Source organism: Acipenser ruthenus, chromosome 10 (assembly GCF_902713425.1).
Source record: "Acipenser ruthenus chromosome 10, fAciRut3.2 maternal haplotype, whole genome shotgun sequence".
Lineage (NCBI taxonomy): Eukaryota > Metazoa > Chordata > Actinopteri > Acipenseriformes > Acipenseridae > Acipenser > Acipenser ruthenus.
The window spans coordinates 46779827-46804232 of NC_081198.1; the positions used below are offsets into that span (position 1 = coordinate 46779827).

The 24406-nt window shown below is 34.7% G+C and overlaps 1 protein-coding gene across 15 annotated transcripts in view; it reads right to left on the reverse strand.

Annotated features, from left to right (window-relative positions):
- LOC117407785 (R3H domain-containing protein 1-like) overlaps positions 1-24406 on the reverse strand; it is a 37608-nt gene that overhangs the window by 7400 nt on the left and 5802 nt on the right. For 2 of the 15 annotated variants that reach the window (XM_034012997.3, XM_059032384.1), the window contains exons 2-21: positions 16543-16736; positions 15833-16043; positions 13578-13619; positions 12900-12989; positions 10993-11125; positions 10822-10900; positions 10526-10585; positions 10298-10438; positions 9768-9876; positions 9573-9686; positions 9292-9329; positions 9124-9177; positions 8725-8939; positions 6440-6697; positions 5564-5706; positions 4661-4762; positions 3441-3683; positions 2864-2987; positions 972-1129; positions 614-765 (exon numbers count right to left, since the gene is read on the reverse strand). In XM_034012997.3, the coding sequence (XP_033868888.1) occupies positions 614-765; positions 972-1129; positions 2864-2987; positions 3441-3683; positions 4661-4762; positions 5564-5706; positions 6440-6697; positions 8725-8939; positions 9124-9177; positions 9292-9329; positions 9573-9686; positions 9768-9876; positions 10298-10438; positions 10526-10585; positions 10822-10900; positions 10993-11125; positions 12900-12989; positions 13578-13619; positions 15833-16003 (2426 nt within the window). In that variant the 5' untranslated portion in view covers positions 16004-16043; positions 16543-16736. Of the gene's footprint in view, positions 1-613; positions 766-971; positions 1130-2863; positions 2988-3440; positions 3684-4660; positions 4763-5563; positions 5707-6439; positions 6698-8724; positions 8940-9123; positions 9178-9291; positions 9330-9572; positions 9687-9767; positions 9877-10297; positions 10439-10525; positions 10586-10821; positions 10901-10992; positions 11126-12899; positions 12990-13333; positions 13364-13577; positions 13620-15832; positions 16044-16542; positions 16737-19183; positions 19535-24406 lie in introns of those variants that run through there. The other 13 variants (XM_034013005.3, XM_034013022.3, XM_034013032.3 and 10 more) reach the window with 13 other exon arrangements.

Consider the following 24406-nt stretch of genomic DNA (forward strand, 5'->3'; position numbering starts at 1 on the left):
GTGTTTAAATACTGAGAAACCCCAAGCTGTATACTGCTTCAGTGCAATGGGATTGAAATACAATCCCTATACATTTTTTTTTTCTCCAATAGTAGGGCAGTGTAAATATATATATTTTTTATTTTACCTTAATGTATTTTTATAGCGGGCAGCGGGCATGGGCAGTATTTACTGTAAATAGGCAGTTCATTAAAAAGACTGGCAGACTGTACGTTACTGTTACTGAGAAATTATGGTAACTAAATTATTTTCCTGTGCGAGGTCTGTTTGTCAAAATGTAAAAAAAAAAAAAAAAAAAAAAAAGATCATGATGTATACCATACTATTGTTGATATAAATCTATTTGAGTTTTTTTTATTAATGTGTATCTCTAACAAAACTAAATTTATGAAAAATAAAATGAAAAATTATAAAAAATAAAAAGAATTTCACGGGGCTCTAATAACATCCTTTTGTATGATTTGATAACAACGTGAAAAATAGTATTGTATGCAAACCAAACTAAAATGCAGACTAGGGACTTTAATAAACTTGAATGTTGGGTAAGCAAACAGGAGACGGGAATCATGAACACACTATTCTGTTTAAATGAAATATCAGGCACTGAACTAACCTCATGTTATTCTGTTGAGGAGGGGGCATTACACTGTAATAGACTTGAACTCCTGATGAAGGCAAATGCCCTTGACTCGACTGGTTGGGGATTATGATTGGCTGTTGATATGTCTGCTGAGGCATGCACTGTGAACCTTGAGGCATTGAAACCTACAAAAAACAAGAAGATACAGAGCATGACACAACTACAGAATGACCATAAACAATGATCAAACAGCAATTTAAATACACGGAACAGTGGTGCTGACAAGACTTTAAAATCACAATCCATTTGATTCTAATGATGTAATACTAATAGTAATTCAAAGTTACATATAGAAGAAAATGCTGGAGACCTCCACAGCAAGGGCACACACCTGATAAGAGGACATTGGAGGATACTGGACCATCATGCCTTGCATCTGGCTTCCCATATTGTTCTGTTGGCTGCTTACTAAATTTTGATTCTGTGGTTGCTGCACTCCCATGATGCTTTGATAGCTCTGCTGTTGACTAGGCATCACAGTTTGGTAACCTGCAGTTAAATAAATAAATACATAAATAAATATTGTACTAGGAAAACAAAAAGTGTACAAGCAATCTAATACCAAAAACATAAATGAGATAACTATGGCAACAGTTAAGACTTGAGAAGTGGTTTAATATACTGTACCGGTAATATAACTACAGAAATGTATTTGCCATTACTATCTCAGCAGAACAGAATACCATCAAGTGCTTGAAAACACACTAATGACAGCAATAAAACCAGTCTATTGTATATATAAGAATCACTTTCTAGCCTGTGACCCGCCTATTAAAATCAATTGAGAAATTTTAAAATGTGATATTTTACATTGAAACATACAACAGTGTAACTCCAAATAGCCTTATCAAGTGAATTGAGGTTTTTCTCTTTTTCATATAATAATAATAATAAAAAACATACTGTATGCAGGTATATTTTTTAAAATTGCTATTTAAAAAACATCCTTTTTATGAGTAACAGCATCAGTGTCAAGGTTACATGACAGAAATTATCACATGATGTTATCTAAAAATTCTCAGGAGAAACTGTCAAGGGACTGCACCACTGCTGTGAATATTGTTCAATTTCTTCCTGCTTTTGTGGAGGCAACCGCAATCAATTTCACGAGATGAGAAAAGAACTGGGACAAAAGAAATTGATGGCTGGGATTGCTCCCTGCAGGGCTACATGAAGTGGTCTATTTTTAGCTCTATTCTCACACCTCAACTTGCAGCCAGACATGAAGTGAATAGTATTAAACACACTCCATTCTGGCTGATAGAGCAGGGAGGGGAAAAAAAGGATACCTTACACAGTATTGCAGCTGGCTGAATATAACAAAGGATTGACTGAACAGGGAAATAACTGGCAAATTATAGCTATGGCTTTAAAAAGTATCTATATTTCCAACTGACTAGTATTGCCACAGCCAACCTCTCCAGTTAAAATTACCCAAGATTTCACATGAACATAAAAGGGAATTCTGTACTGGCACAGAACCCTAAAAACATTAAAAGTATGACATTCAGATGTGCTTAAACATCTATACTGAAAATCAGGGGGAACAAATTGCAGTTCTGTGGTTTCATGTATCAGTCTGTGGATATCTCGTCAGGAACATACTGTATTCAGAGCTTCCTCGTATCACACGATTAATTGAAGCAAAGCTCGATGTTTTGTTTATGTTAGTTATGAAGAGAACGAAGTGGCTGGAAAAGAGACCGGTTCACTGTGAGAATTGTACCCCTCTCAGACAGTGCTCCGGCCCCGGCTCCAAACACCCACTGGGTTTCAAAAGAAAACTTCTCAAAACGAGACAACAGCGTTTACCCTTTTTCAAATACATCTGGAAGAACGGCATTCACTTTTTTCTTCTGTACCAGTAGCATTAGTTCTGCGATTTTCACAAATGAAGGTGGAGTCGTAGAATGAGCTGAAGATCTCTGTAGAGTCCGACTTAAAATGTATCAAAATCCTACTGCTTAGACCTTTAAAAATAAAGCATCCGACAGCATAACGAGCAATTCCATTTATGTTCCTTTCCAGTACCAGTAGTTTCAAGGCAGTTTTCATAATATATAGACACTGTATAATGTTCCAAAGTAAATAATATTTTAAAAAAAAGAACATGCTGCATTTTTACAATAAGGTAGATCTACAAATTAAATTAAAGTATATATAGGTATGATCATATTCCTGTATATGAAACTACCAATATAAAAGTGGAATGGGCCCTCTGACCTGGCTGCTGTGCTGGCGGTGGCAGAGGCTGATTCTGCTGGGTGCTGTAATGGACAGGGGTAACAGCCCGATACTGCTGACTGGAGTGTGGGTACTGGCCTGGCGCACAGTAACAGGTGGGCATCTGAAAAAGAAAATAACTAATATTTTAATAAATACAAGCAAACAAAAAAATCTGTACAGAAAAAAAAAACACTGAAAGATTAATAAAATAACTCTGTTGAAAGCTTAAGAATAAGGTTAATTTAATGAATGAAGGCAACACCTCTATGCACCTACTTTAATTTGCTTGTGCGGGCATCTCTGTAAAAGGTAAATGTAAGCGATTTCAGGAAAAGACATACCTGAAATAATTAATGCAAAATGATAATGCCAATTATTTATGTTTTATTTGTGCACTGTGATTTGCCAATTGCAAAAAAAAAAAAAAAATTTAACACTTGTAAAGTAATTTGCTTTTTTTTTTTCTAGTGGTGAAGTTAAACCGGTATGCATTTATTAATATTTGATACGACTTACATAGAGGGAATACTACTCTAATGAAATATTTTGAAGTGTTTAAGAAAAAAAACTGTACCTGCTGCATGGGCTGCTGCATAAACCCTTGTTGCTGTAGAACTTGCTGATTGACAGGAGGACCGGAGTTGGAGTACGTAGGGGCAGGAACCTGCTGCCCTGGGTGTGCCATAATATACCCAGTGTGATGGGGGGGCTGAAGGACTACTGATGATGGGAACATGGCAGTGTGTGCATCGGGAGCTTCATTGGAAGGCTGTCTGACAAGGTTCATCTGGCTGAACTGGGCCCCAAGGTTTTCTTCCTGCATTTTAAAAAGTCAAACATAATCAATGTCATATTAAAGAGACTTTTGTGCTGTGATATTATAAATAGTCTCATATGCACTCAGACTTTAACTATCCGTGATGACAAACTTTGCAATTGTAATGAACAGCACTTGCATTTACACAGGAATGTCAAGATCAAAATAGTGATATGTCAGTAACTGTTCCACTTAGTTTATTTAGTTTATTCAAGGTATCAGTTAAACAATATTTGCATTTTTATTAATTCTTATTTAAACTGATTGCTCGAGACTGCAATTTTAAATGTTTACAATTATTATTAAAATCACTAAAAACAACACCTTCCCTAATTAACCAGTCTCATAGAAGCACTGACCTGTTTAGAGCTAAATATTTTCTGCTTATGTTATTATACCTAGGCATGATGTAAAATAATCTAATCCTTTTATTTATAGCTTGTTATGTTCTTCATTAAGTAATCTACTACAATACTTTACACGTCTACATTTTTGTGACCTCTATGAGGATGATTCAGAATTTTGCTTTTAAAATATTTGATTGTAAAAGTTTACATTCGTGTCTTGTGGCTCACATCTATAATGTGGATATTGTAAACAAGTCAAACAAATGCACTTTCAATTCCTAATAAAAATCATATACTAGATATTTACATAAACACTATCACAAGTACTTGTTTCTTGTGCTTCAGTAAAGAAATTGAGCGAGCATCACTCTTGCTTAACTATTACACCAGATATACACTATTCGATTCCTTTAAAAAAAAAAAAACAGCAAAAAAAAAAAAAGAGTTGCATGTGGAAACACACATTTCGTAATAGTCCTTAAAAGCATAAATTATTATTAATATCAGTGCCAACTGGAGCACCAGTGAACAAGAAGCCGCAAACATGTACAAAAGACATAACTCAACAACATCGGAATCACCACATCCACAATAACTGAAGCTCAGCAGAAAGAGGAGAAGATGTGGTACCACAGTGTATTGCTGGTTAGGGGAGACTGTCAGGAGCGGAGGTGGATAAGAGATTGTAGAGTACTGGACAGGCTGCGTAGAAGGCTGGAGTGGCCGAACTGGCTAAAGAAGCAATAGTTCAGAGATGAAGTTAACAGTTTAGTAGAAATGTTAAAAATGCATGATTTGAAAAAAGACAGCTTATAAACAGGTAAACATATTTAATTAAATAAAAGGTCAAGAAATACCTAAAATACATAGAGATTTAAAGTGGTCTAGAAACAGGCACAGGTATGTTAGACTGAGATATCACATATTAAACACTTGTACTCTTCTGGATAAACAATATCTCACAGAATTCCTGGATTAAACAGCATCATTAATATGTATTCTGACCTTTAATAAAATTTAAAAAATAAAAAGTGTCCACGAAAGGGAATAAAACAATGGTGCTTTGAAAAGGTAAATTCTGTCAATTACAATTAAATGCCTGATGCTCCCTGAAGTGTACAGTGCTTTAAAGTAGGAATGTTGTTTTGGAAAAATTAAACCTTATGAAGTGTGTGTAGTGACAATAATGGTTTTATGTCAAATATTGTAAAATGTGCTTTCTTTTGAGGGGTTTGCAAAACTAGACAACATTTTAGCCAATATATTTTTTTCTTCAATTTAAATCGGCAAGTGCATTTAATATTTACTTTAGTCATGTCATTGGATACATACGTGGTGTGTACAGTTATGCATCTGAGCACCTTTCTAAAATTAGGTATCAGGCTACTACACTAAGTAGTTATATCAGTCAGACTAAATTCCATTACTAATCTGCCATTTATCTAATAAACAGTCCTTTCTCTTATTTACAAATCCTTAGGATTGTAAGGCAGTAAAATGAAAAGTAACGTGAAAAGTAGTAGTAAAACTAACTTGAGAAAGAATGTGATTGGCTGGTTGCTGCTGCTGGGGGGCAGCTGGGGGAGGGGGGTGCTGTGCAGGGTTCAGTACAGATTGCGGTGCAATGGTGGGGTTGTACACAACTGCAGAGCCATCAGGGTTCACAAATGGTTGACCTGGAAGGACAAAAACAATCGAAATTTCTGTTTTTCTCAAAAAGCAGATTACTGTTATAAGATTAGTTTCTTAGTACTGTACTTTTAATATACTATATATAATATAGTATAGTTATATAGAATTGCATTCAGAATACCAGTAATGCTTGTGTGCATTACAAGTTTCAAGTTTCAAGGATATGATCCTAGGGTTTGGCATTTAAACCAATTTACTATGTATACCGTACATGCAAAACCTGACTCAAACTTTTTTTTTTTTTTTTTTAATTTGGAACCAGGAGAGAATTAAGTAAATTCTTATTTTTTTCTTGTTAAAGAAATAACAGTCATGAAAAAAACATATTAGAAATCAACAAGTGCAAGTTCTGTTAATTTTATACTTTATTAGTACCGTCAAGTTTGTCCCCCCCCCCCCCCCCCCAATGCTCTCATGGGAAAATTGAACAGGAATAAAGATCTGAAACATTAAAAGCTTTTGTTTTTCTCTTAATTACCTCCTTGATTTAAACTTGAAGCCCCATATCGATTTACACAAATTAGGAGACATCTTTCAAAAATGCTAACTGTTTTTGTCACTGTTCGTAAAATGTCATGTAACAATATTTACATTAAGGTGGCGCACACATTTCAAACATCCCACAGCAAACACGCACAAAGCATGTTAAAAATGCACTCCATATAGATATATACAAAAACTAAACTATTAGATAATGTTCCACCAGTGGATACCAACCTGTGTGAGGGTTGATCAGGATACTGCCAGGAGGTATCCCGGTCGCTTCCAAGGGAAGCAAATAGTAGCTAGTACTAGCTGTTGAAGCCCCTTGCCCACTCATGCCACCATCAAAGGAAAGAGAATTACTAGTGCTGACAGTTGGATAGACGGCAGGAGCACCGAGGGTGTTCTGGCTTAAAGCTGTAACAGGAAGTGGCTGCTGGGTGCGAGAAAGCGAACCCGTAGATGACCCTACACTACTAGAGGACTCAGAACCTAGGAAAGGAGTAACAAAATTCTTTACCTACAGACAGAAACATCATGCTCATTTTCTATGCATCAAATGGCATGCTTGTTGTAAATGTGTGTGTAATTCTATATGAATCTAACATATATATATATATATATATATATATATATATATATATATATATATATATATATATATATATATATATATATTATATATATATATATATATATATATATATATAATGTTAGATTAAAATTGTCATCTGGCCTTTTATGTGCCTTTAAAAGAGTAAATATTGGGGATACAAAAAAAATATAGCATTACACGTCCCCACGTCCGGAAAACGTTTTACACTAAAACTTTAAAGTGTTTCAAAGCTCTTTTCAAAATGTCCGCTCTTGTGCACTGACAGTATTGTAAGGATTAGTGACCACACCGTCAAATAGGTAACACAGCAATAACGATCTATGATGTGGTACGGAACGGGAAAGCCAGAGCACTTACGCTTCTGTAAATTTTTTTATTTTATTTTTTTTAAATCGCTCTTCCTGCATTCATTTAGAGGACAGATCTCAAACCCCAGTGCACTAGTGGCCATTTTGAAAAAAAGCTTGAATAGACTTTAAAGTTATAAGTGTAAAAAGTGGTCAGGATGTTAACAATGAAGAGAGAAAATACAGGTACATTATTTAAAACAGTTGTGGGGACGTGTAACGCTATATTTTTTTCGGAACCCCACTACTTACTCTTTAATAACATCAAAGGTAACTCCATTCCCTTCTTGGACCAAGACTTCCCCTACTTTTTGGATATAGAAATACTGAACTTCAACAACGTTGGGTTATTCCTGAAATTGATAGTGCAGTTTGAAACTATTTTATAATCCTACTGTATTCAGATACTTGGTAGACAAACTTTGAAAGCAATTAAATAACAAAAATAAAAATTACAAACTACAAATGATGAATGGACTACAAAAGATGAAAGGAAAGGACAAGAGGAGGAAGTCAGACAGACATTGTTATAATGTTAATGTAGTAAAGGGCTTTCCGTTGACAAAAGAATGCCCTTCATTAAATCCTGAATGAAATCACTAGTTTATTATTCAACAAACATGGGCTTTTATTGTCCAGGAAGATTGAATGCAGTCACCTTTTGAATATGCAAGCTTTAAAAAAAATAATAAAAAAAAAATAACGGGTGCTAAAAGAGACAATGATTTTCCTTCAAAGGAAAAAACAAAACACATATAGCATGCAAGGTGTGGCAGGTTATAAGGTTATAAGGTTATTAGCTAAGTATTTACTTATAGACAAAGCCGAGAATGAATTAACAGGATTTGAGAGTCTACACAAGACAAAGAAAATGCCATAAAAAAAGCCAAGCCTTGACACAAGAAGTGAAACTAAATGTTTCAATAACAACTGACAATGGAAAAGCTGCACCCCCCCATGTGTGAAGTAAATATTTCACAACACATTCACCCAAAATGATGTAGGCACAAGAATAGTTACTGTATTATAGCTTACTTTATTTTAATACAGTAACAGTATTTTAAAAGGTGTCACAATACAGAATATTTTACATTCTGATAATTGCCCACATTACTTTATGAAAACTTCACAAAATGACCACACAGTGAAGCATTGTTTTTAGCTTTATGCACATTTAAATTTGTATCGCTTTTGATAAAAGCATCTGCTAAATGACTAATTAACAGGTAAACAACCATGGTTGACAATTATAAATATATATGTTTTTTATTTTGCAGTGAACACCTGTTACAATACATTGAATTCAGCACTGCAGCTTTTACATTTCATGTTACTACTTAAACTGGTCCTTCACTGTAATGTGCACACAACAGGCAATGGCACATTTTCCAAGAGGAATAAAACCATTGTAATAGTATATAGAACGACCAACAAGCAACTTAGTAGCAGTTGGATTGTTCTATTGTAATACCCTTAAAATGTTTGTATCCCTCTCTGAAAATGTGCATTTGAACATGACTTAAAATAGGTCCCCATTATTTCTGTTTAAGACTTGCCTGTCATTGAGAGCCTGCCTGTGCTCTTACTGCTCCCTGAGCTGTCTCCCCTCATCAGCACGGAAATGCCACTAAAGCTGCTGGCTTTGGTCATAGCCGGCTTAAGGTTGCGGTTGGAGCTATCAGAGTCAGTGCTGCTCCAGGGACGGGGCTCTGAGTACTTCAGTTCATTCTCTGTGCTGCTTGCTGATCGTCCGGACGCATCCTTATTTACTCTGCAGATTTATTTTGAAATTATATATATATATATATATATATATATATATATATATATATATATATATATATATATATATATATATATATAGTGTTCATGTGCTGAATTATGTTGAAGCAGTAGTAACATGCACAGAGACATGGGAATTTTTGTTAACAAATTTAAATAGAATATTAAAGTACCTAAATATCTGTCGTCTTTGTTGAGTACTATTAGAAGCATCCTCTTCCTGGATTCTGTTGGTATTTAAAACAAAATAGTGATTTTATTTTTATTTTTTTAGGCAAATCCAAAACATATTTAAACTCTGTACAGATTATTATTATTTTTCTTCTTTAAAATGTACTGACCTTTGATCTGGGGGATAGTTTTCTTGGGAACATAAAGCCTAGAAGAAAAAAGGAACTTATTACTTTACTTCTATGAACATAGGGTATTCTCTGACATGCCTATATCTCTAAAATACAAATATATTCTCATTATCTGCTTGAAACTATATTACTTTTCTATTCATCTAAAATGGAATTTGAATTACATTACTATTCATTTAATTAAATTATATTAAAATGTCAATATAACATATTCATCATTAGAACTGTTTATAAACGCCTATATTATTCAAAACAATTACCACATCTTGTGCAAATATCCTCTCTCTTACTCGTTGGTACTCTTCTTCTCGCTCTTCAATTGACTTGCTCCTCCTGTCATCTTTCAGTCTGATACGCATCTGGAAATAGAAAACCTTCATCAACATTAACTTAGTCAAACTATAGACGTCTAGCTAATTAGCGGATAATGTTGAAATCACCCAATCAAAACTTACCTGGTTATCATCTTTGTCCATACTTGAGTTATCTCTTTTAAGAATGTACCTTTTCTGAAAATCATCACTTTTATCATCTTTAAAATGCTCACAAAACTTCTGATCAGGACTAGAGATATAAGGGAACAGAAATAAAGAAAAAATAAATACATACATACAAACAAACAAACAAACAAACATCAGAGAAATGTTCTATTTGTCATTAAAAATTAGTTTGATTAATGAAGTAAAGTAATCCCATTCTAAAAAAAAAAAAAAATGCTATTTAACGTGGTCGGTTGCTCCAATCTTAGTCATTAACTGTATCCGAAACAATACCTTAGAATAAAGAATGTCCTTAACAAGCTTAATCATCATTGAATAAGCAGTTTCCTGATATTTGTACATGTACATGTGTGAAAAAAAAAAAACATATACATTTTTGGAATTAGGGTATTTTTTCCTTGGCAACATAATGAAAACAACCAAAATCATCAAAATAAAGGTTTTGGGTGTAAATAATACATAAATACAACTAAAATTGCACTTACATTCTTGTGTTGCTGGTTTTGTTAATAATGACAGCTTTCCCAGTTTGGTCAACATTGTGATCCAAGCCAAAGTATGCAGCTACTCTGTGTAATAACATTCTGTGGTAGGATGTCATGGGAGGAAATTTTCTTCGCTGTGATCTGGAATATAGAAGTAAACGTCATAAACACATATACCAGAAAAGAGATGAAAACACTTTGAGGTGTACTTGAAATTAAAACACTTACTCATTATTACTGATAAAATCAAGAATATCCTGCTCCAACTTCAGCAACATCATCCTATCCCTGGAGATATAAACAATTGGCAAAATGTACAATTACATAAGAATGAATAAATAAATAAATAAATAAATAAATAAATAAATGAGAAACTTCTTTCTCATGCATATTCATTTTACATCATTACAATGTTTGCATCATTTTATTTATCAGTGCCCCCAATGAAAGAGATGTATTCTTTTTAGGCTAAAAAATAATTATATGCATTTTCCACCAGAACAGTAAAAGGATTATCACAATACCTGGGATTGTTTTTTAATGTATTTACTAAAAATTCATGGAGATCTATGCCAGTGGAGTCTGTGTATTCTTGACTGGAATCTTAAAAAAAAAAAAAAAGTTATTAAGTCCAAAAGAAAAGTAAACACCCACACATATTTCAAGTAAAAAAAAAAAGAGCTAAAAATCATTACCTCTGGATAACATTTTTCTGGGTATTTTATCAGATTTTTCCAGTTTCTCCGTGCCCTTTTCTTTCTCATCTTCATCTTTAATGGGGGGTTCTTCTTTTTCAAATGACTGGATGAACTGTATCTGAATTGTATCCTGTGGAGAAAAAAAAACTATGTATAAGACTACTATTGAAGTATGTTGTTAGTGTGCCTAGACTGCCTCATTAACCATAGCCTTTATGAGTATAACGGACCTAGGAGTCTGACTATAGTCTGACATATTTCTTTTGGTGATATCAAAACAGTAATAGACCAGAGAAAATATTTAAAATGAAAACTGCTTTACAATCACAATGGATACAACACTCCCACCCCTCAACTAAATGTATTACTAAGAATGTTCAACAATACGGCAGTGGAAGGTTTTGAAAACAGGTAAGCTGAACTTGTTTGTCTTTAGAACTGTTTTTAAAATAAACAAAAAATAAATAAAATAAATTGACTACAAGCATTTTAAAAGATATGTTAAAATGTTAAAAAAAAAACACTAATATGCATGCATATGAGAAAATCCTTGATACAAACCTGAACTAAATGAGAATTCTATTGTAAAATAATAAAACACACGTCAGTTCTATGGCTGTGTCTGGTAGTCTGTTATATGCCAGGGAAATGGAAGATTAGTATACCGATATCTCTGCAAAGTCAAGGTAAGGCTTGTTTACAGTGTGAACTATAAGAAATCTTAGATCACAGTTGCAGAGGGAGCAAAAAAAGGTGCACACCTCTAGTAGTCATTTCTAAAAATCACCAAGCTGCAGAAATATATCTTTTAAAGTCTTTTCAGATTGGTATGTGTGCAACAGTGAAGCAAAAACAACCGAGAATTATACAAAAACAAACTAAATAGGATAAGGAGGTAAGAAATAACATTTTCTGAAAATATATGTGGTATAAAGTACCCCTTTAATTATTTTTATTTTCACTGTACTTCAAACACTGTATATGAAATAAATTCTAAATGATTCTACAAATACAAAAACATATGTAAGGTAGTTTAAAGCACTGTTACACAAGGGTTTAACCAATTTATCAAGACCTAGATTTACAGCCTAACACATTTGTATCAGCATTTATTCTGGTATACTACAGTATCAACTACGTAAGAGTAAAATGTGAATATAATACCTGTATTTAAAAAGCAGACATTATACTGTACAACACACTAACAAGATAAAGCATTGATCCAAAAATACCAGATTTAAATGTTTGCAGGTTCAATCACAGTAGTCTTATGACATGGATGCAATCCTATCTTACAGCAAATTCTAATTGATCTGCTCTACTTATTAAACTAAGAGCTATGTTTTCTAAAAGTAAAAAAATTTTTTAAAAAAAATCCCCTGCTCAATACAACTGATAGCACTACTAAACACTAACATCCAATAACTAATCCAACAGGATTTTCTTTTGCCCTACAAAAACTGGCAAATATGCAGTGTTAACATTAATTATATATTTCAGAACATTGATCCACCACTCTGGAAACTCCATTGCAGGGCACACCCACACAGTAAATGAATGTGGATTATTCAGAGATAATGTCCAACTTTAAAAAGGTTTAAGAGCTAACAATGTACAAATTAGACATCTGAAATGTTAAAAATGTGATTTATGAATATCACTGTATATTTAAACTCACTGCTATTGTGAACACACATACTCCCCTCCATATATATATATACATTTTTTATATATATTTTAGTTCAAAGAGCCAGCTGCCCAACGTTTCGATATGTTGTACATATCTTTCTCAAGGGAGCAATGAGAGAGAGAGAGAGAGAGAGAGAGAGAGAGAGAGAGAGAGAGACTAAATATATTTTAAAACTTAGTAGTCTAGCCCAAAAGAAAATCAGTCCACTTTTTACCTGGTGGTCTTGTGGCAGTTCAGTTATTGGGGGAGGAGAAGACTCTTCACATATAGCCAGGCTCCGAACTAGCTTTAACTTTGTATTAGACTGAAGGAAAGTATTGATTGTTAACAATCGTATCCAGCACCTGACGGTTCAGTTTAAAACAGTAAACCTGTACAGTTGTGAGTAGTTCAATTCTGCATTCTGTGCAAGCATAAAGCACATTCTGTAACTTTTTTCAGTTATCCAAGATTCACTTACTAATCATAACTACTAAATAAAAAATAAAAGTACCACTTTATACTATTGGAATTCTTATAATGTTTTATCCATTGCAATTCTTAAATTTTTATCCTTTGAAATACATATTTGACTAATTTCTTGGATGTCTGAAATGAAACCTGAAGAAAACAAGAGGTAACAAAAAATATTCAAAAACGTATATTTACCCTGATCATTCTTTTAGAAAATCATGGTTCTCTGCAAAATGCAGCAAGCATGAAAAAACAAATTAAAATTCAATGTACAAAATAAACATGCAGGGACCCGTCGTAGAACATGATCGAACACAAACACTGCTTAAATCAAAACAAAACAAATTCAAACTAATTTTTTTTTTTCTGCAGACACATTCGCAACAAGAAGTAATCAAGCACAAATGAGTTTCTAAACATGCCACCAGATGTACTATACCTTTGGCCTTTTTCCTGTCTGTCCAAGGGATTGTATTTGTCGCTGCACAGTAAGTAACAAGACAAGATATTCTTAATAAGAAAACCTGCAGCTAACAAAGCTCCGACAGCGACAATACTCAAGTTAGTAAACAAGTATTTCAAAGTGAAAATGAGAAAGCAGAATATTTGATTGACGGTTGCCTTTTCTGATATCCCCTTGGGCCAGTTTTTCTAAATTTGTAATTTGGGTAACAGTAATCTGGATTTTGTAATCCTACATTTTGTGATCGAGAGTACTTTTATCTGGATCGTTTTGATCTGGTTTTTCAGAAAATGACACTGCTGGATTACATTTATCCAGATTACAAACAATAACGATTTTTAAATTATTATTATTATTATTTTTTATTCTATTTTTTTCTTTAAGTAATTTCAAATCACAAAATATAGGATTACAAAATCCGGATCACTGTTATCCAGATTACAAGTTTTGAAAAACCGGCCTCAGGTCTACTGAAATAATGAAGTTAGGTCGCAGCCATGATAACCAGAAGATGAATTCACTAATCACAGTAAACAAATTCTTACTTTACATAGCAAGTATGTTGGCAACCAGCACATCCCCTGCCATAGCTGTAAAAACTAAATCAGAGCTCTCAGTGTCACAAGAAAGCACACCTACAGTACACAATATGTCGAGAAAAACATACAATAAAAAATGGTCATGCATTGTTTCAGCACAAAAAAAAGACAAGCGTTTCCCAAGACAGTCTCCAACCAAGCGCTATATGTTAAAGAGCAGAATGAGATCCAATGCAATCTGAAGTTTGATTCAGAATGCAAAGCTCTTCTATTAAACCTCCAACAATGAGGACGGATATGGGCATTTAGATTTTCTTCTGCGAAATACATTTAAGAACCATTAAATCTATTTTGTTACATACTTCCAATCACAAAATTGACCCAGAATTAATTACATAAAATGGCTGGGATGAACTGAGCCCACTGATTGGCTGAACAAGATTCCAAGAAGTGCTGTTTTAGACAACAATGCACTGTTGAATTTCTTTAACCTCATTTCTAAAAAGAACAGGTATATACACACTTTAATTTTAACTTATTCACATTTACACAGCAACAACAAAAATAACAAAATCAGTACCTGAACTAAAAGCATACATTTTACTTCAGAAAAAAGAAATAAAAGCTTTTGTTTTCTGTACTCAGATTTTTCATATGAAATGGGACATTTTACAAGAGCTAGAAGACACTACAAGGTGTGCATGGTTGGGAACTTGCTTTGTGGCTTGGCAGTTGTGTCAACTTGTGTATAACAGCACAACTTGCAGTTTGGTAATTCCACAGAAACGTGTGTCTTCTGCTTATTTAGATGCATTGCTTGACAATTAAACCCCTTACCAAGTGTTCTAGGCCAAAAACACTGAAACATCACTTCTTGTCGCTGACTCACTGAACTACTTATTAAAACATTTATGGGAGTAACACCTTTCTTGAACTGTGAATCCAGTCTCTTCAGTCACTTGTTAGTGTGCTGTATATTAAAAAACAGAACCTTGCTTTAAACACCATACTCTGGGCTTTCTGTCATTACTGGAAGGGGGAGATGGAGTTGCTCTCAGTTGAAATAAAAATGTATAGTTTGCACCAAATCAAACGCATTTCACTGCCACATAATAATAACATACCATTTCCAATAGAAGCCTACTACTGTACTAGTTGGCTAGTAATTTTCCCTAGGTTCACAAAGGAAGTTAGTTGACAAAACAGAATTTAAATCCTTCATACAGCAAGCCAAAACAGAGTTCAGTATTGCTTAAAGTAAGTAGTAAGTAGTTTCAAATATAATTTTCAAGGTGTTATCAATCAATCATTCGGAGTGGTTCGTATTACATTTACATTTTGACATACTGTGTTCAAAATGCTTTAACCTGAGCTCAAGAGCAGCTCTACAGCTTTAGTTGCCAGATTTAACTTACCACATTTGTGATCATGGTTAAAAATAAAAAAAAAATAAAAAAAAAATCTACTGCCTTGACTTTTTTTTTTTTATTAAATATACATACTAAAAAATTAACAGCTAAGATGTGCTCCACTTTGGAGATGGATATTTAATTAGGTTGACAACAAATTGTTTTTGCACACTTTTGAATTAGATAACCATTTGGCACAATTGTTATTGCCATGAACTGAGAATACATTTTGTCACTGTTAAACGAAATCAAGATGTTTTTGCAGAAACTGCTGACAGTTTACCTGTGATTCCTCTTTGTTGTCACTGCAGCTTTCATCTTTCTCAGGCTCAATTTGTTCCTGGCTTTCTGATTTTGTCAAGCTGTCTGCTGGTGTCGGGTCATTCTCCTCTGCCTCAGAACCTCTCATTGTTTTTGTATTTTCTTTCACAGTAACAGTATCAGACATCCTCATTAGAGAAGGTTACTTGGAGCTTCTACCAAAAGCGTGAAGCCTAGAAGATAGATATTCAGGTTTAATCTGATCACCATTGTAGCATCATGGGTTTGTCCAATTTAAAAAAAGTGAAAGTCTCCATTATTTTAGTTCACTGGCAAACTGCAACATTGCCTTTTAACTGTATTATTCTTAGACGGCGATGGCTCTGTGTTTATCAACAAAACCAATTTTATACCAAGGTACATCACAAACTATGAACCCTGGAGGCAAGTTTCTCCCCAGGGGCAAGTCATGGTAGCTGGTCCCTAACCCCTCAGGAGTTCAAAGGGCAATGCAGCATTCCCTGTGGTTCCCAGGCAAGATCTGCAACTTGGCATGAGTAAGACTCAAACCATGCTTACACACGTTGCTAAATACATGTGTTGTGTGTATGAGCATTTATGTAATTAATGAAGAACTGTCATGGTGACGGGGATATTCGTTATTCAGTACAATGCAATAAAAGTAACATGCGGTCAAGTTTTGTAGCCTTTTTCGGTAACAAAGATTATTACCCAATATGTTTTCCGGTTACAGGCCTGTGCTGTCCCACTAGTGAAAAAGATACACCCAGGGTCCCTTTCAATGCTGTCAGTTGTATTGAGCCTGCTGGCAGCTCGGAAAAAGAGTCCCATGTCCCTGTCACCAGTGCCGAGTCCAGATCTGAATAGAGCTGCCCTCGAACAAGCAGATCATTCCCCTCGAAGACCTGAAATTGGGAAGAAAAGATCTCTGTCAAAATCTTAATGTCGACAAAAAGGAAAGGAAAGAAAGACCATTTCATGTTTGGTTTTGTCCCACATTGGGTGGTTGGACGGAGTTGAAAGACCAATTTGGCAAACAGTTGTAGGCATGGTGCAGCTACTGTAATGCTTTAGTCAGAGCTGGCCAACCTTTTTGGATAAGAGGAGACATGCGGATGACCTGTGGGCTCTCAAAGAGCAGGAAAATCACAAACACAAGCAGATCAAAAAAGCATTCTATTCTAGCTAATTTAATTTATTACAAAAATATATTTCTAAAATTAAAATAAACTACTGACCACCACTCTAAAACAACAAACAAGCAAAAAAATAATTAATTCCTAGAAGCCAAACAGAAGCACAAATTAAAACATTCAACATGCAAAACTACAATGGACCCTTTATAAACCATACTGTAGCTTTGTACAACTGTGAATAATTTAAGATACTGAACATGTATGCCCTTGATGTACAATTTTAATGAAATGTCAAAGCCATCGCTCTGCGGAAAAGAACAGAACAAATTATAATTACTGTACCTAACCTGTCAGTATGCTTTTGCTGCCATTGTTACACTGTGTTGCCATCAATGATCTTGACTGTTGAAACATCAGTGCCTCTGCTTTATTGAACACAAAAAATTTACTGAATCATCATCAATCTTTGGCTACAGTAGTCTTATCTGAAAAAAAATGTGTTTTCTAATTTTTTCGATATCTTAAAGTTTTTTGCCACAATATACCATTCTGTTTGCCAGCCTCGACAAAATTCTTACTTTAAATCTGAAGATGATCAACATCAGGAAACATGTAAAGGCGACTGTACATTGTATGATCCATTAAGCACACAGCCATGAACAGCAACAATAAAATCAACCCTCCAAGAAGACAAAAAATGTAACCACCCCTCCCCCCCCCCCCCCCCCCGTCTACTGAAGCACTAGCTGCACTCCACACAGTAATATTGTTACGAACACTGCCTGTAACATACTGCACAGTTGCTTTCACATTCAAGAATCCCCGATCTCACCTTGACCCCCTTTCTAGTATTGTACTGCACTAATTATTGAAATCAAACCTGTAACTGTTGTTTCTTCACGGTTTATTGCTCACATTGCAGTTTTATATAAAATATAAATTTGAAATTAATTTACACATTGAAGCAGTCAGTTCCACATTTTCATAAAGATATAACCTGCTGAAGACAATTACTGAGCAAACACACATTTTAGTTTTCTCTGAAGGAATTTGACATTATACCCAAGAAGGAATATAAGAACATACTGCATTAAGGTCTAGTATATAATTTAAAGTATAAATAAAATAACTTTTGCACACCTCTTTACACTTTTTTTTTATATAGCGAAAATGAGGAGATTAAAAAATGGGGAAACTACTTGCGGGATAATAATGGCAATTTTATTTAAATCTGATGTCGTTTAAACCCAAATCTACGATGTTGAATACTGCTGTCAAAAATATTGAATATAACACCAAAATAAAATAAAACCACAAGCTTATTGGTTAATAAAATGTTGAAGTCAAAAGCCCAGGTTTATAATGGCATACTGTAATACACCCTGAAAAATAATATGCCAAACCTCTCAAATATCTAAAAGCCAACGGGTACTAAACTGCTGCACATTATACTTGTACAGAATAAACAATTACAACAGGCTTTATCAGTTCTAATTTACATTTATCACAACAATTTTATGAGTACAATACATGCATGCTCTGCATCCTACAGCATATTATTTGGCCAATTAGGATATAATCCCCCCAGAACCAGGTGAGTGTAAAGAATCATTCTGGCATTGGGGATGCCATCAACATGTACCGTATAAAGCATGTTTGTATCCCTTAATGTCAGTCTAGGATCAGGCATACAGAAAGGTGTACCACTGTCAGACTTGACTGCAATTATGAAAAGACCAAAATTCCCACAAACAATAAAACAAACGCACACACAGTTGGGATTTTAAATGATGACTATATCATGTCAAGCCATAAATTAAAATTAAAAAAGGCACACTTCTGGAATATACAGTAAAGTACAAAAAAAAACCAGACTAAACTTATTATGTCTTAAAAATAGAAGGCCAAAATGGAATGGTGTTTAATGGGACTAAGAAGAAACAAGCTAATCTAAAAACCCAGCTTAATCCAGTTTGAAGATACTACTGTCACAACATCTAATTACAGTATGATACCAGAGTGAATGAATGAACAAAAAATTAAATAAATTGACCTCTATTCTACAATGAAATAATGAACTGCATACTGTAACTCTTTCGGTTTTAATTTCTAATCAAATTACTAAAAAGACCATTTGTGATTGCGTGGTTTAGCCATTAATTACAAATCTAAAAGTTCATTGACTCTCTCACTCACCCCCAAAACAAATCACATACCTGCACCATAGTAGCTTGCCGATTCATTATTTCCAATGAATAAAGATGTTGCTTCCATACTGTAGTATCTACAGCATTTACTCTTTCTCCAAGTTGCTCCTCTCACAAGCTTCTTGCCGAAGCACAGCCGTCAATATTTCACTTGTCTGAACCCACCTGCTAACACGGATCATTAAGGCACTTGCTGTGCTGTAGCCTCGGAGACAACGCAAAATCAACAGCTATATGGTGTGATGTCAGTTTCAGCTCAGCCAGTTGTAGCTCACAAGAATTACAAACGCATCATAGGCTAGATTGAGCTCTTCATTAGCAATTCAGCAGCCACTGATGCAAAAGCCTTGTGAAGCTGTGATGGCATTTGGAAGTGAATGCCAGGACCTCCATTCTTATTATCCTATTCCATCTGAATAAAGTACAGCCAATAGAAACAGTAACTGAAGAAAAACATGCAATAATGTATGCACAAAAAACCCTGCGCACTTACATTCCTTTGGGAATGTACAGTAAGCAGCTGGGCAGCACCAAGAGGCATGTTACAGTAAATACAGAAATAAAAGCAGCAGTTATATTTTTCCTATTTTCTTCTCCCCCCATAAAAACAGCAACATTTCTCCAGCAGGTAAAGCAGTTACCTTACAACTAAATAACGGGCTGATAAACATTACTTAAACAAACACAGCCATTTCATTTGTGAATAACTGTGACGCTGATTTTGTTTTGTTATTTTAATTTATATGTAAAATGCTCCAATTCGTATTCTCTTTGTTTCTTCTAACCCTCTTTTTCAGCATGTGAAAAATGTTTGGCACATCCATTTTATGAAAATCACCTTAATAATGAATGTAAACTGTTAAATCTATAGAGTACCTTTACCACAAACTGGGTCCAAGGATGACATTAAATGACATTATTTTAACCCTCAATGATGTTTCAGATTCTATGAAATCAGATTACTGTATTTAACCCACAAAGGAGGACAAATCCTCAGAATTTTATTCAAATACAGGAGCAAATTGTTCTGTGACTGCCCTAGTGGCACTCCAAAGTGTTAATACAATTAAAGACAGCAATACATTTACACTCCCCAGGAGAGCAATGTTTCCAGGGCATTGGAAACCAAGGAGCTGCTTAATGTTACTTGTGTGCATTTCAGTATCACACCAATTATGCAGCTGAAGGTGAGAAGTTTGCTGAAGCTCTGCCATTAGCAAGGATTCTAGCAGACTGGCAATGTTGAACAGATCCCTCATGACAGGATTATTTACACATTTTAAATTATTAAATCCTGAGTGTCAGAGAATGTGACCAGAGTACACATTTAAAATGTAAGACTCCTTTTCACTCCTTTTGATCTTAACCTTACACAGCTCTGTCACACAGATATGTTCTCTTGAATTTTTTAGTACATAGACACTAGTTGTAATTAGTGCTGGGACAAATATCCGAATATTCAAACAAATATTTTTTGACATGTATTTGGATACAAAAATCAGATGTTTGTATTCGCTACAAATGACAAAAATACCTTGCACTTAGTCACCAGAATTTGCACATTTTCAAAAAATGGCAAATGAAAAAGAGCTCTGTGTTATATGTGAAATTAATATTTAAAAAAAAAACAGAATCAACAGAGCAGCTCTTGAGCCTCTATTTAAAAGTTTTAGACAGCAAAAAGTAAACAAACCAGATTATGTGCACGCACACCTAGTGATCTCTATGGAAAGCCATCTGGGACAAAAACATGTTGTGCACCTTTAGAGTGAGACAGAATCTCACAGGACAGAAAACAGGCAAGCACGTCATTCTGAAATGCCTCGCCTAAACAATGCCCAACTTTCTAAAAATGTTGTGTAGTGATTTTTATACAGACTGTATATCAAGGCTCGAAGTTAAAGTACATTTGGTAGCATTCTGCTACCCAAAACTCTTAATTTGCTACTAGTTTTTTTAAAAATATTTTTTAGATATGGTTGCATTCTTGTAGAACTTAAGGATAAAACAAAATACATTTTGAGAAGGAATTGCATTAGCTCTATTACTTAGTTGATGTTTCAATAAATATTTTCTGATTTAAATATAGGCCTAGTATGTGATAGTTTGGGTTATTCAGTCTATTTAAAACAGTAGGTAGGTGTTAATTTGTTAATTCTTTTTATATATAATTATTAGTCGAATAAACTGCTACTGATTAAGACCATTTTGCTACCTACTTCCAGGCAGGTAGCAAATCCTCACTACTGCCTTAAAGTTAACTTTTAGCCCTGCTGTATATATTATATATATTTTGTTGCAATGTAATAAATGAGAACCAAAATGGTGAGTTTTTTCCCCTTCAATTTACAATGCCATTTCCACGTTTGTTTTATTTTAAGTGTTAAAGTTAAATTTCAGTTTTTGTTTGCTTCTTCAGCTACAAAGACACAAGTAAACCTCATGTTATTACTTAATGAAAACATGTTGATGGCCACTGTTTACTATGAAGAAACGGCAATGGCAAGAATGAAAAAAATAAATAAATACAATGCAGTGTCAACTTAACGTACGAATATTCGTTTAAATTATGAGCAAATATCCGAACATGAAAATCCTGTGTTCATGCACACTTCTCCAGACTTGTGATCAATATCTTGTCTTACGCTTTGTCTAAGTGACATCAAGAATTGGATGCAGCTAAATGTTTTAAAGTTGAATCCTGACAAGACTGAGGTAATGCTGGTCGGCTCCTCACATCTTCACTTTGTTTTTTTTCGTATAGACTATTGTAATGCTTTGCTTGCGGTGTCTCAAAAAACTCTCTTAAAAAATTACAATATGTCCAAAATTCAGGGGCTAAAATTTTAACTAAAACCAAATTCACTGATCATATTACTCCAGTCATAGCCACGCTGCATTGGCTCCCAGTGGAGTTCAGAGTAAAATTTAAAATCCTATTGCTGACTTTTAAGGCTCTGCATGGGTTAGTGCCAAGCTATATCTGCGAGCTTCTGGTACCATATACCCCAATGCGCAGTCTTCGATCCATTGATTCCGGTCTACTTAAGGTACCAATAACTAAGCGGCGATCTTTCGGGGACAGAGCCTTTTCATGTCTAGCCCCAAGGCTGTGGAACGACCTCCCGAAGGTCATAAGGGACAGTGACTCTGTAACCACTTTTAAATCTAAGCTGAAATTCAATGGCTTTTATTGTATGAACAAATTGTTATGTTTTATTGTTTTGTTTTTTTTATTGTTCAGCGCTTTGAGATGCACATGAAATAATGATGATTATTATTATTATTATTATTATTATTATTACAATTATCGTCTTTCCTTTTACGAAAGAAATGGTGAAAATGACACATTGCCTGTACTGTACACAGTTACCAGGAGAAAGTAGTAATGTCCGATTCCAGTATTTCAGACACAGGTGGTAAAAGGAACCTCTGGATTTTTGGATTTTTGACAGCAGGCAACAGTAAGTTGTTCATGGTCACTTAAGGTTTTAAAATCCAATTTCTTACAGGTTTCTAACAAAACCAACATTGTCACAGCTTCTACCTATATGTCTTCTATTTGAAATATTTGCATATCATGAATTAATGTTAAAAAAAAACAAGTAATGAATCATAACTTAAGATTATCAAATAGCAAGAAGAGGTGAGATGATAGATTTTAAAACATTGGTCATCGCTCCTTTAAAGCATTATGGATGGGGGTGTCGCAGACTGCTACTGTAGGTGGAAGTAGGTGGAATTTAAACGTATCACAGATCGCGAGGTCATTGGGGTACCAGGTCCCTGGGGGGTGGAGGGGGGGGGTGCAAGATTCCCTTGGTCTGCAGCAATTAAAATCACAAGGCTGCTCTGGCCTTTAGAAAGGGTATCCCTTTTAAAATGTTGGTGCCAATTTCATGCCAAAAAATGAACTTCAAGGTCAAGAACCTTCTCTAACAACTCAAGCTCCTGACCTAGCACTACTGTACATCATTAATCAAACAATTCCATTAGAAGAAAAACAAGTAGTACCTGTACTGTACGTCAGCAACATATTGCATATAGTGTATCCCCCTCGAGAGCTGTAAATTCTAAATTAGATTTAGGGTCTACATGAAAATAAAATGTAAACCACAGAGACCAAAACCAACACTACCGGCACTGTTTCTTAGCAACAGCTTTGTCTGCAGAAAATGAGGATGTGCAATAGCAAGTATTCAATATTTTTTTTTTTTAAAAAAAGCAGTCGGAGCTATACAATTAATCTTTCCAATTTGGTTAGTGGATTTACGCAATGTAGAAATGATACATACAGAATATGAGATTATTATTATTATTATCATTATCATCATCATCAAAGTTATCACAGTACAAAGTATCACATTATAAAATATCACATTACAGAATATCATAATACAGATAAGAACAGTTATGAAAGTACAATAAAATCAATTCAAGTAAGAGCAAAATAAAGCACACAGTAACTTATAAGTAAGAGCGAATTCGACTAAGAGCAGTTAAACCTTATAGTAACTATTTGCTTATATGAGTAAAGTCCAGTAAGAACACGTAGTAAGTATGATAAACGGATGAGAATGATTTCAAATAAGAGCAATTACAGAATATGTAAGTACCTATAAGAGTAAAATCAAAACCAAGATATGGTTAGTAGTTATTGGTAGGAGCAGTAGTTGAATGCAGCAAGGTATGGAGCAGTTCAGTGCAAGTACAAGCTGAAGCAAGTATTGGTACAAATGGGTGTCTGTAGTCCAGCATTGTCAAGAGTTGTAATGTAATACAGTCAGTACTCACATATCCGACCGTATAAAATTTTGACTTCAGTGACGGTTAAACGAATGTGACGCATAACTGATTCGGTGAGCACGTTGTAACCTGCCCCCTGCTACCCAAACACCCCCCTGCCCTGCACACACACACACACACTTCGTACGAAAAGAAAAAATAGGTCTTGGGTTTGAGGAACCGTACAGGGAGACGTTGATTCTTTCATTGATATTTGTTAGCGCACGAGTTGGGGGAATAACACAGCAGTAAAAGACAAAAACGTGTCAGTTTTTTCAGGGAACACAAAAAAATACAATGTCGAAAATACATAGGGGGCTTCCGAGTGGCTCATCCAGGCGCTCCACGTGGAGTGTAGGATGCGCTCTATAGTCTGGACGTCGCGAGTTTGAGTCCAGGCTATTCCTTTGCCGACCGAGGACGGGAGCTTCCAGGGGGTGGCGCTCA